The sequence below is a fragment of the Mobula hypostoma genome, chromosome 18, assembly GCF_963921235.1.
Source record: "Mobula hypostoma chromosome 18, sMobHyp1.1, whole genome shotgun sequence".
Lineage (NCBI taxonomy): Eukaryota > Metazoa > Chordata > Chondrichthyes > Myliobatiformes > Myliobatidae > Mobula > Mobula hypostoma.
Genome location: NC_086114.1, coordinates 26193815 through 26207141, shown reverse-complemented (window position 1 = coordinate 26207141; position 13327 = coordinate 26193815). Strand labels below are relative to the sequence as shown.

The 13327-nt window shown below is 41.6% G+C and overlaps 1 protein-coding gene across 8 annotated transcripts in view; it reads right to left on the bottom strand.

The window, feature by feature from the left end:
• gbf1 (golgi brefeldin A resistant guanine nucleotide exchange factor 1) overlaps positions 1-13327 on the bottom strand; it is a 290587-nt gene that overhangs the window by 268448 nt on the left and 8812 nt on the right. For all 8 annotated transcript variants that reach the window (XM_063070614.1, XM_063070615.1, XM_063070611.1 and 5 more), the window contains one exon: positions 732-837. In XM_063070614.1, coding sequence (XP_062926684.1) covers positions 732-827 — 96 coding nt within the window. In that variant the 5' untranslated portion in view covers positions 828-837. The remainder of the gene's footprint in view (positions 1-731; positions 838-13327) is intronic.

Sequence of the window (13327 nt, the reverse complement as noted above, 5' to 3'; positions counted from 1 at the left end):
TGCTGCTCACAGCTGTGCAATGTTATTACAGTTACAGTACATTAATTATTCTCTTCACTACTTCCCAGCACTAATTCTAAGTACAAGGTCATTAAGGAAATAGATTAAATATATCAAAAGTAACTTAAATTGTCATGTAACACTTAACTTAAATAAGGACAATGGATGACTAATTTTTCGGCTCTTTCTGAAATTTAAAAGAACATGCGCTAGCAATGATGAAAATAAAGAGATTTTAATTTCTTTGGTCATGGCCCAATATTGAGAGCAACACTACTGAATTTACCAAGCATAGAATAATATGGAGACCTGACGGGACTGTGCAAACAAAAAAAATAATTAACATGTCCTACTGAAATCATTCCACTCATCCCACTGAGAAGGTAATGAGTTATCTGTTGAGCTCATTGTGAAATACAATGTGGAAATAAACCACCTAAACTAGTAAAAAATAATGGTCCGACAGGGATGTCATAAAGTAACTTCTAAAGTATGGTCTCCACTTTTCCAAGATCAGTGCTGTTTCCATCATGAAAATCTTACTAATAATCATAAAGGGAACTTATAACTCCAGGCTTGACTAGCAGACAAGAACTAATCTAATGCCAACCTTATAATTAGATTCAAGGATAATCTGCTATAAATACATTAATCAGTCAACAATGATTTTTTTTTTTACAAATTATCTTTTTGTAAACTATCAGAACAGCAAAAATAACATTAAAACTTACCAATGGAGTATGTGTAGTCCATCTTGAATTTCGTTTTATGGCACCAACAACACTATTTATTTCACCTTGCACAATATAAATGCTTTTATCAATCATGGTGAAGAATCTGCAAAGAAAATGAGATTGAAAGCTTGTTAAGAAGAACTACAGAATGTATTCAGTAGTACACTTTTCTAAATCACTTTCAATGATAAAAAAGCACACTCTCTATTTCCAGTCACTTGAATTATTACAGGTGACAAACTTAATGTCTTGCCATATTTCAGAGGCATATAATGTACTTCAAATATGATTAACAAACATCCAATAATAAGAATTTAATGTGGGATCTCTTCTTTTCCCTTGTGTTGAAAAGTACAGGATTTGAAAGCTGACATTTGATTGTACAGTTGTGAGTTAATCTCTGGATTTTGCTGTGATAACTGATCATTTCTCTGATTTTTTTTGTTGAATTTGGGCATTGCTGGCAAGGCGAGCATTAATTTGTTTTGTGTATTTACCCTATGGAGGGCAATGCTAATGTTTATCTTCTTGAACCAATGTCGTTCATGCTATAGGTACCAACACAGCACTGTTGTTAATTAGGGACCTAGGATTTTGCGCCCTGCAACCAAAAAGGTTCAGCAATATACAAATTTGGATAAGTGATATTGCTGGAAACTGTGTGATCTCACCTGCTGCATTTCTCCTACATGGTAGAAGTTTGAGATTGACAGTTGCTAATGAAAGAATCATGGTAAGCTGCAACAATGCATCTTTTAATTTTTTAAAATTCTGCTCAATAATAAGAAAGTGAATGCTTCAGGTGTTGGAAAAGTACAAATCATACAAACTTGTTTTTCTGGACTTTATCTGGTGTCCAGTAGTGGAGCTACAAATATCTAGCCTAAATTCTGACTAAGTAACTGATCCAGCTACCTTTACATCTCTGGTCAACGTTAATCCTCATTCCCACCCTAAAAAATCTGAGAATACTGAGGGTTAATGTTCCTCCGACAACAAATAAGTTGAATGTCAAGATCTAAAGATTATACCCTCTTTTTATGGAAATCACTTTTGGCATAAATTAAACTAAGCCAGAATGTTACAAAGTTATTTTTCCATAAGAGCACTGAAAGCTTAATTATCCAAGATGATGCAATGAGAACTGAACATTAATCATTGAGTGGTCACCTTTTCCAATGTCTGATGTCAAAGTTAACTGGCCCTTTACCAACCACATCCATTCACTCTTTGTTGTGATTATGACTCCAGTCAGTGAAGGACTCTCTCCAATCAATCCCAATGGCTTCAATTTTATTCCTGCCACTTAATGCCACACAAGACCAAAGATTGCATTAACACAAAAGCAGTCACTCTTGCCTATTCTCAGGAATTCAGTATTTTCATTCACATTTGAACCAAACTGTTATGACAGAATCTAAACTGAGTATTGGTGAGAAGAATTTGGTGAATTTACTGTACGTTGGCACTTGGAGCTAGGAGAAAAATGTACGCATGCTATTATCTAATCAGAATCAGGCTTATTATCACTGACAAACATCATGAAATATATTGCTTTGCAACAGCAGTACAGTGCAAGACAAAAAAATTACTATGAGTTACAATCAGAAATAAAATAAATAAATCGTACTAAAGAGGAATAATGAGGTAGTGTTAATAGGTTCGTGGACCATTCAGATATATGATAGGGGAAGGGAAGAAACTATTCCTAAAATGTTGAATGTACATCTTCAGACTCCTGCACCTCCCTGATGGTAGTAATGAGAAGAGGGCATGTCCCGGGTGATGAAGGTCCTTAATGTTGGATGCTGCTTTCCCAAGACACTGCCTTTTAAAGACATCTTTCATGCTACGGAAGCTTGTGCATGTGATGGAGCAGGCTGTAACTATAATCCTCTGCAGCCTCTTCTGATCCTGTGCACTGGAGCCTCCTTATCAGGTAGTGATGCAACCTATCAGAATGCTCTCCATGGTACATCTGTTGAAATTTGCTAGTCTTTTGTGACATATCAAATCTCCTCAAACTTCAAATGAAGTACACCCTCTGGTGTGCCTTCTTCATGTTTGCATCAATATGCTGGGCCCAGGACAGATACTCTAGGATGCTGATGCCCAGGAACTTGAAGCTGCTCACATTTTCCACTGTTGACCCCTCAATAAGCTTTGGTGTGTATTCTTACAACCTCTCCTTCCTGAAGTTCACAATCAATTCCTTAGTCGTGCTGACTTTGAGTGTAAAGTTGTAGTTGTAACACCACTCAAACAGTCCTTCTATCTTACTCCTGTCCGCCTTCCCATAGCCATCTGAGATTCCAACAACGGTGGCGTCATCAGGGAATTTATAGATGGTGTTTGAGCTGTGCCCAGCCACACAGTCATGAGTGTAGAGAAAAATAAAGCAGTGGCTTAAAGCACACACCCTTGAGGTGCAGCTGTATTGAATGTCAGCAAAGAAGAGGCAATCTAATGACACCTTTGAAACATTCTTCAGCTTGACAACCATAACCAAGTGGTAAAACCACTTCAGGATGAAGAGTCCTAAATAACTGTCTAGAGTTGCCAGAACGTGGTTAAACCTTTCAAAGTTAATGCGTTAAGTAGCCATACTGAACAATACTCCACAGAATTCGTTCCTTCGCCTTAATGCTTTGGCACTTAATTATGCTAAAAATGAACTTTTCAAAATAAGCAAGTTCTAAGTCAAATTAATATATCATACAATACATTGGGAAAAAATAAACACTGCAGTAAGCTCCATTGGAAAATCCCATCAATTTCAAATGTACTGGCACCAATGCCATCAATGTACAACAATATGTAGCCTTGAAAATTTAATGCACAGTATTATTTTCTACAATAATGCATTCCAAAACCTCAGGCAAGCCTATCATCTTCTAAATGATCAATGGAAATTAACTTCAAGGTTGGCACCAAGTCAGGAATACATATGGCAATAACAGTCACACAAATTGTAAAACGGTACCAAAACTAAGGAAACACCTTTATCAATGCTACCAAAATACATCAAATGGGTCAGCCATAAATGTCATAAATCCCAGACCAGCTAAATTTGCCTGCATGAAATCAAAAGTGACACTACTTTTGATCCAAGCACTATTTCAACATATGGATGGGAATGTAAAGGAAATCATTGTGTTGCCATGTTAAACATAATTTATAAAACACCATTCCATATCCGGTTAGACAGGAAAGAATACAATAGCCATGTAATCCACATTAGGTGGCAGTTGTACAATTACTAACACCCACTTTTCTCCTGGCAAAAAAGCCACATTTAAGTCACCACCTTCCTTTTTCAGACTGTCCCTCAGAGTCAAGGATGAGTGGGTTCTGAGATTGCTGAATGGACTATTGCAAAATCCAAAAAAGTGAACAGGTGGTACTTCAAGCAACACACATAAAAGTTGCTGGTGAACGCAGCAGGCCAGACAGCATCTCTAGGAAGAGATACAGTCGACCCTTTACCTCTTACTAGCTCTTCTTTCAGTTAGTCCTGACGAAGGGTCTCAGCCCGAAACGTCGACTGTACCTCTTCCTAGAGATGCTGCCTGGCCTGCTGCATTCACCAGCAACTTTTATGTGTGTTGCTTGAAATTCCAGCATCTGCAGATTTCCTCATGTTTGCATTTTTAAACAGGTGGTACTTAATGGCGTAGTTGTGGGAATTGTTTGGGATGTTGCTTGCTCCTGCTTCTACTTGTACAGTTCTCATATATTTCCAAATACTCAATACCTTCCTAAATGCCCTTTCTTCCATTTTGAACAATCATGACCCAGAACACCCACAAGATTGTAAAATGTGTATTGTTTTCCCAAGTCGACTTTGGAGAATATCCTTGAAGCATTTTCCTTGAAATCGCTTGCTGTGATGAAGCTAATTTTGTAGTCAAACAGAACAACGTAGCCCGCTCACCACTGGAGAGTGGTCAGATCTTCAAGGCTGTGGGTATTGGCCTGGTAAAGTATTGGATTACCTTTCTCAGCAATCTCAATGACATTACCCCATCTTCAAAAGTCAAATATAGATTCTTGCCAAATGAACTTATCAATTGCCTCCAGCTAGGAAGAATAGCACAAGCCATGTTCTTTGTAAGCACAGATTAATGGAGAATCCTGCTCAGATACCTAGCAGGAAGAGCTCCCAATATCTTGGATGATAGGTTCTTAAAGACCTCACAGCAAATTAAATCAGTCAAAGTTCAAAGAAAATTTATTATCAAAGTACTCGTGTCACCATAAACAACCCTGAGATTTATTGTCTTGCAGGCATACTCAATCCATAGAAAAATAACCATAACAGAATCAATGAAAGACCGTATCAACTTGGCATTCAACCAGTATACAGAAGACAACAAACTGAGCAAATACAAAAAGAAATAATAAATAAATAAATAAATAAATAAGCAATTAAGCAATAAATAGAGAACATGAGATGCAGAGTCCTTGAAATTGAATCCATTGGTTGTGGGAACATTTCAATGATGGGGTAAATGAAGTTGAGTGAAGATATCCCCTTTGGTTCAAGAACCTGATGGTTGAGAAGTATTAACTGTTCCTGAGTTAGCTTCAGACAAACTACTGCCATATTTGACTACATAATAGTCAAAGTAATACAGGACGGAAAAAGGCAGTTCGGCCCAACTGGATCATGCCAACCATGGCATCCTCCCTGTTACTTCCAGTTGCCCACATACAGCCGATAACCCTCCAATCCCTCCCTTCCATGTACCTATCCAAATGGCCCTTAAATGTTACAAACGTACCCGACTTGACCAGTCTGTCTGGTAGCTCATTTCAGATACTCACAACTGTCTGTGTAAAAAAAGTTACCTCTCAGGTCTCTTTTAAAATCTCTCCTCTTATCTTGTATCTGTACTATCACGTGATCGGCAACAATGAATATATTGAGTCAGGATTTATAAACAAACATTTATTAAATCCTGATAAACAATGAAAAAAAAACGAAAACCCTAACCGGAAGTAAACGGCTATGCGGCCATTCCGTAAACCGCTACTCAGTACTTGTTCTTAAAGCGATAAATGTGAAACCAGTTCTTAAAGCAAAGTTCAAACACAGTTCCTCGAACGGTGAATTTTGAAGTCCAAGAGATTTATATAGTCAAATAGGAGAGACTTTCATGAAGTAACGAATTCCTCGAAGACACGACATCACTGCCACTCCCAGCCGGATCCTACCTTGTCCACAGAATTCACGCCGACGGAAATAAAACAGTTTTAAAGGCACTGACCTTCCTCCTCTGTAGAATAGATCCTGCACAGCCTTTTCTACCACTTTTAGCAGAGGCCATCTCATGCAGATCACTCTTTCTTGAATAAATTCAATAATGGTCGATTCTTTCCAAACTCGTCGAACGTCTCCTTCAGGGTCCCGCCTTCACTCTCCAATGTTACTGAAAAGATACATTAACAAACCTGGCAGCGATTGATCAAACTGCCGGCCCAGACTTCTGTACCTTACAACAGAACATAAAACTCCGTTTAAAATCAAACCTGCGTCATAATACACAGCGGAGCGGAGTACCTCATTGACGTTCTAACTGGAAAACTAAGTGCGTCACCAGGGGTCTTCCCCTTTTATACCCGTGGTGAACATGTCATCACATGACCTCACATCGGCGGGAAAATTACATCAGGTGACCTCCGAAAGACCATTACATCATTCTCACGAGATCTCCATGAGGTATGTAACAGTACCCTCAAGTTTGGGCTCCCCAACCTTGCAGAAAACACTATGACTGTCTCGTTTATCCATGCCCCTGGTGATTTCATAAACTTCCATTACATCACCTGTCCTTTTCCTGTCCTTAAGGAATACAGATCCAACATAGCCAATCTCTCAATTTCTCACTATAACTCAGACCTTTCAGTCCAGACAACAATCCCATAGATCTCTTCTGCACAATGTCTTTCCTACAACAGTGTAACCAAAATCATACACAAGACTTCAAATACTGTGTCACCAACAATTTGTATATCTGAATCATAATATTCCTCCACCTAAACTCTATACCCTGATCAATGAGGACCAGCATGCTATATGCCTTCACTACCAATAAGACTCCACTAACTTAACGCCATCTGAAAACTTTATTAAATATGCCATGTACATTCAAATTCAAATCATTTACTGTACATATAATGAATAAAAAAAGGAAGTCCCAATACTGACCCCTGGAGTACCCCACAAGTCACAGGCCTCCAGTCAGAGATTTGACCTTTGGAAATCACTCTCTGTTTCCTATCATTGAGCCATTCTAAATCCACCTCGCTAGCTCCAATGAATCCCATGTGATCTAATCTTCTAGATAATAGGGATTAAACTTGAAAATCAATTAATTAGCTATGAAGTGCTTCTAAAATCCCGAGAGCGAGGCTATTTAACTGCAAGCACTTGCATCCACCAATTTTATAACAAAAGCATAAAGTTTAGGGGGAGAAAAAAAGTCATTTTCTACTAATGACTGAGTTTTCTTAAAAAGAACGAGCAACAATTTTAGCATTTGTTGGCATGATCTGCTAGTATGGGAGCCCTGTTGTGTACTTACTGATTATACATCTATGAGATGCTTTATGATATTTTTCCACTGTAAATGGTGCTATACAAATACAAGATGTGCAGATAGAAATAGGCAATTTTTTTTTTAAGTAGTGTTCTTCTACTTACTACACAGGCTAAGCTTTAAAGCTTTATATCATCACCACCTTCAAAAATATCTTTACCTACTATTGCTGTTACTTACACTGACTTAATGATAAAATTAGGAACAAGTTCAGTTTATTATCATTCAACTGAACACATCTGTACCACCAGACAAAACAAAGGGTCCTCCAAATCAAGATGTACAACATGGCACACATGATTCAAACACATAACACGTCTGTTAACTTGCTTGTGGTAATATTACTTTACAATAAGGTGCATATACAGTACAAGTTAAAAACTGAACAGTATTATGATACTGGTGCTTCATATTTGATGAGACCTGGATGGTGGCAGAGAGCTCAATAACATTACAGCCTGAGGGAAAGAAGCTGTTTCTTGTCCTAATGCTACAGTACCTCCTGCCTAGGGGCTCCCAAGAGATTCTTGGACAGATGGGAGGGATCACTGACAATGCCTTACACTTCTAATAAGTATCTTTAATGGGTGGAAGAGAGACCCCAATGATCCTTTCAGCAGACCTCGCAATCCTTTGTCAGGACGTGGTCAAATGCCTTGCAATTCCCATACCAGACAGTGATGCAGCTAGTCAGACATTACTGACTGTGCTCCTGTAAAAATTGATTAAAATAGTGAGGGGCTAGCATCACTCACCTCAATCTCCTCAGGAAGTGGAGATGCTATTGTGCTTTCTGGACCAAAGAAGTGGTGTAGAGGTGGTGTGAGTTATGTGCACTCTCAGAAGTTTAGTGCTCCTAACTCTCTCCACAGAGAAGCTGTGTATGTACAGTGAAGAGTGGTCAGCCTGAACCTTTCTAAAGTCCACAAGGGGGTGGGGGGAACCAGAGGATGGGCAAGGGGTATAGTCAGAGGGACAGAGGGAGAAAAAGGAGAGCATCCTCTGGTTCCCCCCACCCCCTTGTCTTTCTCCCCGGAACTCCTGTCCCATGATCCTCTCATATCCCCTTTGCCAATCACCTGTCCAGCTCTTGGCTCCATCCCTCCCCCTCCTGTCTTCTCCTATCATTTTGGATCTCCCCCTCCCCCTCTCAAATCTCTTACTAACTCTTCCTTCAGTTAGTCCTGACGAAGGGTCTCGGCCTGAAACGTCAACTGTACCTCTTCCTAGAGATGCTGCCTGGCCTGCTGCGTTCACCAGTGATTATCCTTGTACTAGTTCCCTCAGCAATTGGAAGCATTACTCCACATCTAATTTTAACATCAGTATTTCATCTCTTAATATCTTCTGCTTCAATAAAAGTACTTTTATACAGTGCCTATAAAAAGTATTCACTCCCCTGCCCCCGAAGTTTTCATGTTTTATTGTTTTGCAACATTGAATCACAATAGATTTAATTTGGCTTTTTTTGACACTGATCAACAGAAAAAATTTCAAGTCAAAGTGATCTCTACAAAGTGACCTAAATTAATTACAAATACAAAACACAAAATAATTGATTGCACAAATATTTGCCCACCTTCAAGTTAGTATATAGTAGATGCACCTTTGGCAGCAATTACAGCCTCAGGTCTGGGTGGATAGGTCTCCATCAGCTTTGTATATTTGGACACTATAATTTTTCTGCATTCTTCTTTACAAAACTGCTCAAGCTCTGTCAGATTGCATGGGGATCATGAGTGACCAGCCCTTTTCAAGTCCAGCCACAAATTCTCAATTGGATTGAGATCTTGGCTCTGACTTAGCCACTCCAGGACATTAACTTTGTTGTTTTTAAGCCATTCCTGTGTAGCTTTGGCTTTATGCTCAAGGTCACCGTCTTGCTGGAAACAAATCTTCTCCCATGTCACAGTTCTCTTGAAAACTGCATCAGGCTTTCACTCAGGATTTCACTGTATTTTGCCGCATTAATTTCGCCCTCTACCTACACAAGCCTTCCAAGGCCAGCTGCAGTGAAGCATTTCCACAGCAAGGTGTAACCACCACCATGCTTCACAGTAGGGATTGTGTTTTTGATGACTGTGTGTTTGACTTACGACAAACATAGCGTTTAGTCCGGTGGCCAAAAAGCTCAATTTTGGTTTCATCAGACCACAAAACCTTCTTCCAGCTGACTTCAGAGTCTCCCATGTGCCTTCCAGCAAACTCTAGCTGAGACTTCATATGAGTTTTTTTCCCTGCAACAGTGGTTTTCTCTTTGCCACTCTCCCAGAAAGATGCAACTGCTGAAGCTCTTGGGCAACGGTTGTTGTATGTGCAGTCTCTCCCGATTTAGCCACTGAAACTCGCAACTCCTCCAGAGTTGTCACAGTCTCTTGGTGGCCTCTCTCACTAGTCCTCTTCTTGCACAGTCACTCAGTTTTTGAGGATGGCGTGCTTCAGGCAGATTTACAGCTGTGACATATTCTTTCCATTTCTTGATGATTGACTTAACTGTACCCAAGGGATATTCAGTGACTTGGAAATTTTCTTGTATCCATCTCCTGACTTGCGCTTTTCAATAAGCTTTTTGCAGAGCTGCTTGGAGTGTTCTTTTGTCTTCATGGTGTAGTTTTTGCCTGGATACTGACTCACCAGCAGTTGGACCTGCCAGATACAGGTGTATTTTTACTACAATCAATTGAAATACCTTGACTGCACACAGATCTCCATTTAACCAATTGGCTGCACCAGTGATTATTTGGTGTGTCATATTAAAAGGGTGAGGATGAATACTTACGCAATAAATTATTTTGTGTTTTATATTTGTAATTAATTTAGATCACTTTGTAGAGATCCATTTTCACTTTGATATGAAAGAGTCTTTTTCTGTTGATCAGTGTCAAAAAAATCCAAATTAAATCCATTGTAATTCAATGTTGAAAAACAATAAAACACAAAAACTTCTAAGAGAGGTGAATATTTTTTATAAATGTAACCCTCAGGTTCAGCAAGCCGCTTACTCTAAGGGGAGACCACCTCCGGCCTGGCCAAACTTGAGAAATCTTGTTCGAGGGAAGGTACGCGATGTGTTCCCGTTACAAATCAGTACCATGAAATAACAAACAGTACACAATATACAATTAAACAATTTAGCTTTATAATTCTTAATTTGACTATAGGGTTAGTAAAGAAACAAAAATGAAAAAGGGCCCATTCTCATGAAACAGTCTAATGGGCAATGTTGGAGCTCACGGTTTTGCCGTCTGTTCATTCTCCATCGATTTTCCCCCAGGGCGTCGACTCCCAACCCGCCTCCAAATCCACTCCGTCCTGTAGACTACAACTCCTCCGTTCTGGCATCTTCTCTCTCCAACTTCCACCAAACAAAAACCCGCAAAACCTTCTCTCGGTCACACAAGAAAGAAAAACATGCCTCTCATTGGATGGCGCACATTCAAAAGCCCCCATTATCTCTAGTCATAACACTGCTGCTATAGAGAAACCATTACATTAGTAGAGAAACATTACAGAGAGGCCATTCCATTAGCAGTGAAACCTTATGATGCGTTACACTCTTCCCCCAGCAAATTTAGTCGTGTCCTCATGACATTGAGATAATTCGCCAACACTTCCTGCAAAGCACAAAGTCCAACCCAGGTGTAAAAGGCAGTGACATAGCTCCCTGGAACGATAGGGGCCAGTGCTACATAGGCCAGCCTATCCAGTGGTCTCCTAATTCTCTGAGACCTCCATTCCCCCTCACCTAACTCTTCAGGTTCAGGCCCTACTGGGGATACTTCTGATCTACCCAGCGAGGCCTATCCTTCATGCCCACCTGCAACTCGGACCCCTCTGTCCCGTGGCCAAGCCCCACTTCAGCCCTTGCAGAGTCCCGCTGCAAAGCAGGCTATTCACAGATAGCCCCCACAACTTACCTGACTCAGCAGGAGAAAGGCTGGGAGTCTCTTCCTCAATCAATGGGGAGTTAGCTACAGGCAGCATATACCACACATCCAGGTCCTCATCCTCCGAATCAGTATCCTCTCAGGGGTGGGGGCCAGCTTAACCTCTCATGATGTTGGCCCTGCAGTCGCCCTGTGTCTCCGCAGAGTTCTCTTACTAGGTGTAGGCTTCAGGTCAGGCTCTGGGTCAACCTGCACCTCTTGTCCCAGAGGCAGAAGGTGGTTCCGATAGCGAATCTTGACAGGCCCATTCCCATCCTCTGGTTTCACCCGGAAAACTGGTAGGTTTGGCATCTGGATCTCCACCACATAGGACGTAGCTGCCCAGTGGTCAGCCAACTTATGCTTCCCAGGTAGCCCCAAATTCCTTATGAGGACTCGGTCTCCCAGCAGGAGTTGGGAGAACCTCACTTTTTGATCATACCTCCTCTTACTTCCTTGATTCTGCTTGGCAGCCGTGACCTCAGCTAATTCACAAGCCCTTTTCAGCTCCCTTCCAGTATCAGATACATACTTCAGATAAGTCTTCGGTGGTAAGTCGCCCTCGTCAGTCCCAAAACAAAGGTCAATGGGCAACCTCGCCTTGCGCCCAAGTATCAGTTAGTATGGAGTACACTGTAGCTTCATTTCAGGTACACCTGCTCTTCTTTGCTGATCTCCAAGGTCCTGAGCATGTCTAGCAAGGTCCAATTAAACCTCTCGGGCCAGGGATCACCCTGCGGATGATAGGAAGTGGTCTCGACTTCTCAACTCCAAGCACGCCCACTAACTCATGGATGAGCCTGCTCTCAAAATCCTGTCCTTGATCACTATGCATCCACCTGGGGAGGCCATAATAAATGAAATACTTCTCCCATAACACTTTGGCCACCGTAGATGCCCTCTGGTCCTTGGTAGGGAAAGTCTGCAATATCTGGGTTAGTGATCCATGATGACCAAGACATTTGCCATGTTGCTGACATCCAGTTCTATTGACAGGAAATCCATACACACCAGATCCAGGGGCCCCACGCTTTGCAAATGGGACAAGGGAGCTGCCTGCGTAGGTAGCGTCTTCCACTATATGCATCCAATGCATGACTTACAGTATTCTTCAACCTCGGACTTCATTCAGGGCCAGTAAAACTAGTCTCTGAGGAATCCATAGGTCTTTTCGACCCCCAAATGTCCAGAATTATCATGAAGTGACTTCAACACAATTCTCCGATCCTTCTCCAGCAGAACCAGCTGGGAACGCCGAGGTTGGTCCAGAGGTGCCGTGACCTAGTATAAGATCTAGTTCCGCAACTCCAGCCGGGGCCATTCTCTCAATAATGGGAGCATCACCGTGTGTTTCGTCTTCTCCACTTGAGCCATGTCTCCCTTCTCGACCGCTGACCAAATAGTACAGAGATGCCAGGGTCATCTCACTGAGTAGCTGCCGCTTCCCCAGAACTCAATTCTGGCAACTGACTTGTCTTCAGAGCAGTATACTTGTGGAATGATGTCATCAGAAGCTCCCGATTGATCTACCGTTCGATCCTGCCCCTGCTTTCCTTCTGCCTTCACTGTAGTGGCAAACTGACACATGGCCTTCACGCCCAGGGCAGGAACGCTCTCCCACTCTTCGTATCTGTCCAGCCCCTCATGCACATGTTGGGACAAAGCATCCACATCAATGTTTCTCCTTCCCAGCCGGTACTTCAGCCTGGAATCAGAAGCAGACAATGCCATGCCACCAACCACCAATGGCCTGTGGCATCCAATTTTGCCGCGGTCAGGATATATGTTACGGGATTGTTGTCCGTCCTCACCTCAAACTTGGCACCTTAGAGGTAGTCATTCAGCTTACCCACCACAGCTCATTTCAACGCCAGAAACTCTAACTTGTGCATGGGATAGTTCTTCCTCAGTGGGCAACAGACTCCGGCTGGCAAATGCAACGGGTCTCAACCCAGTGCCCTGATCTTGATACAGGATGCCCCATAAGCCCTCTCGGCTGGCATCCATATGCAGCACATACGGCAAGCAGGGGTCTGCAAAAGCCAGTACCAGCGCCTGGGTCAGC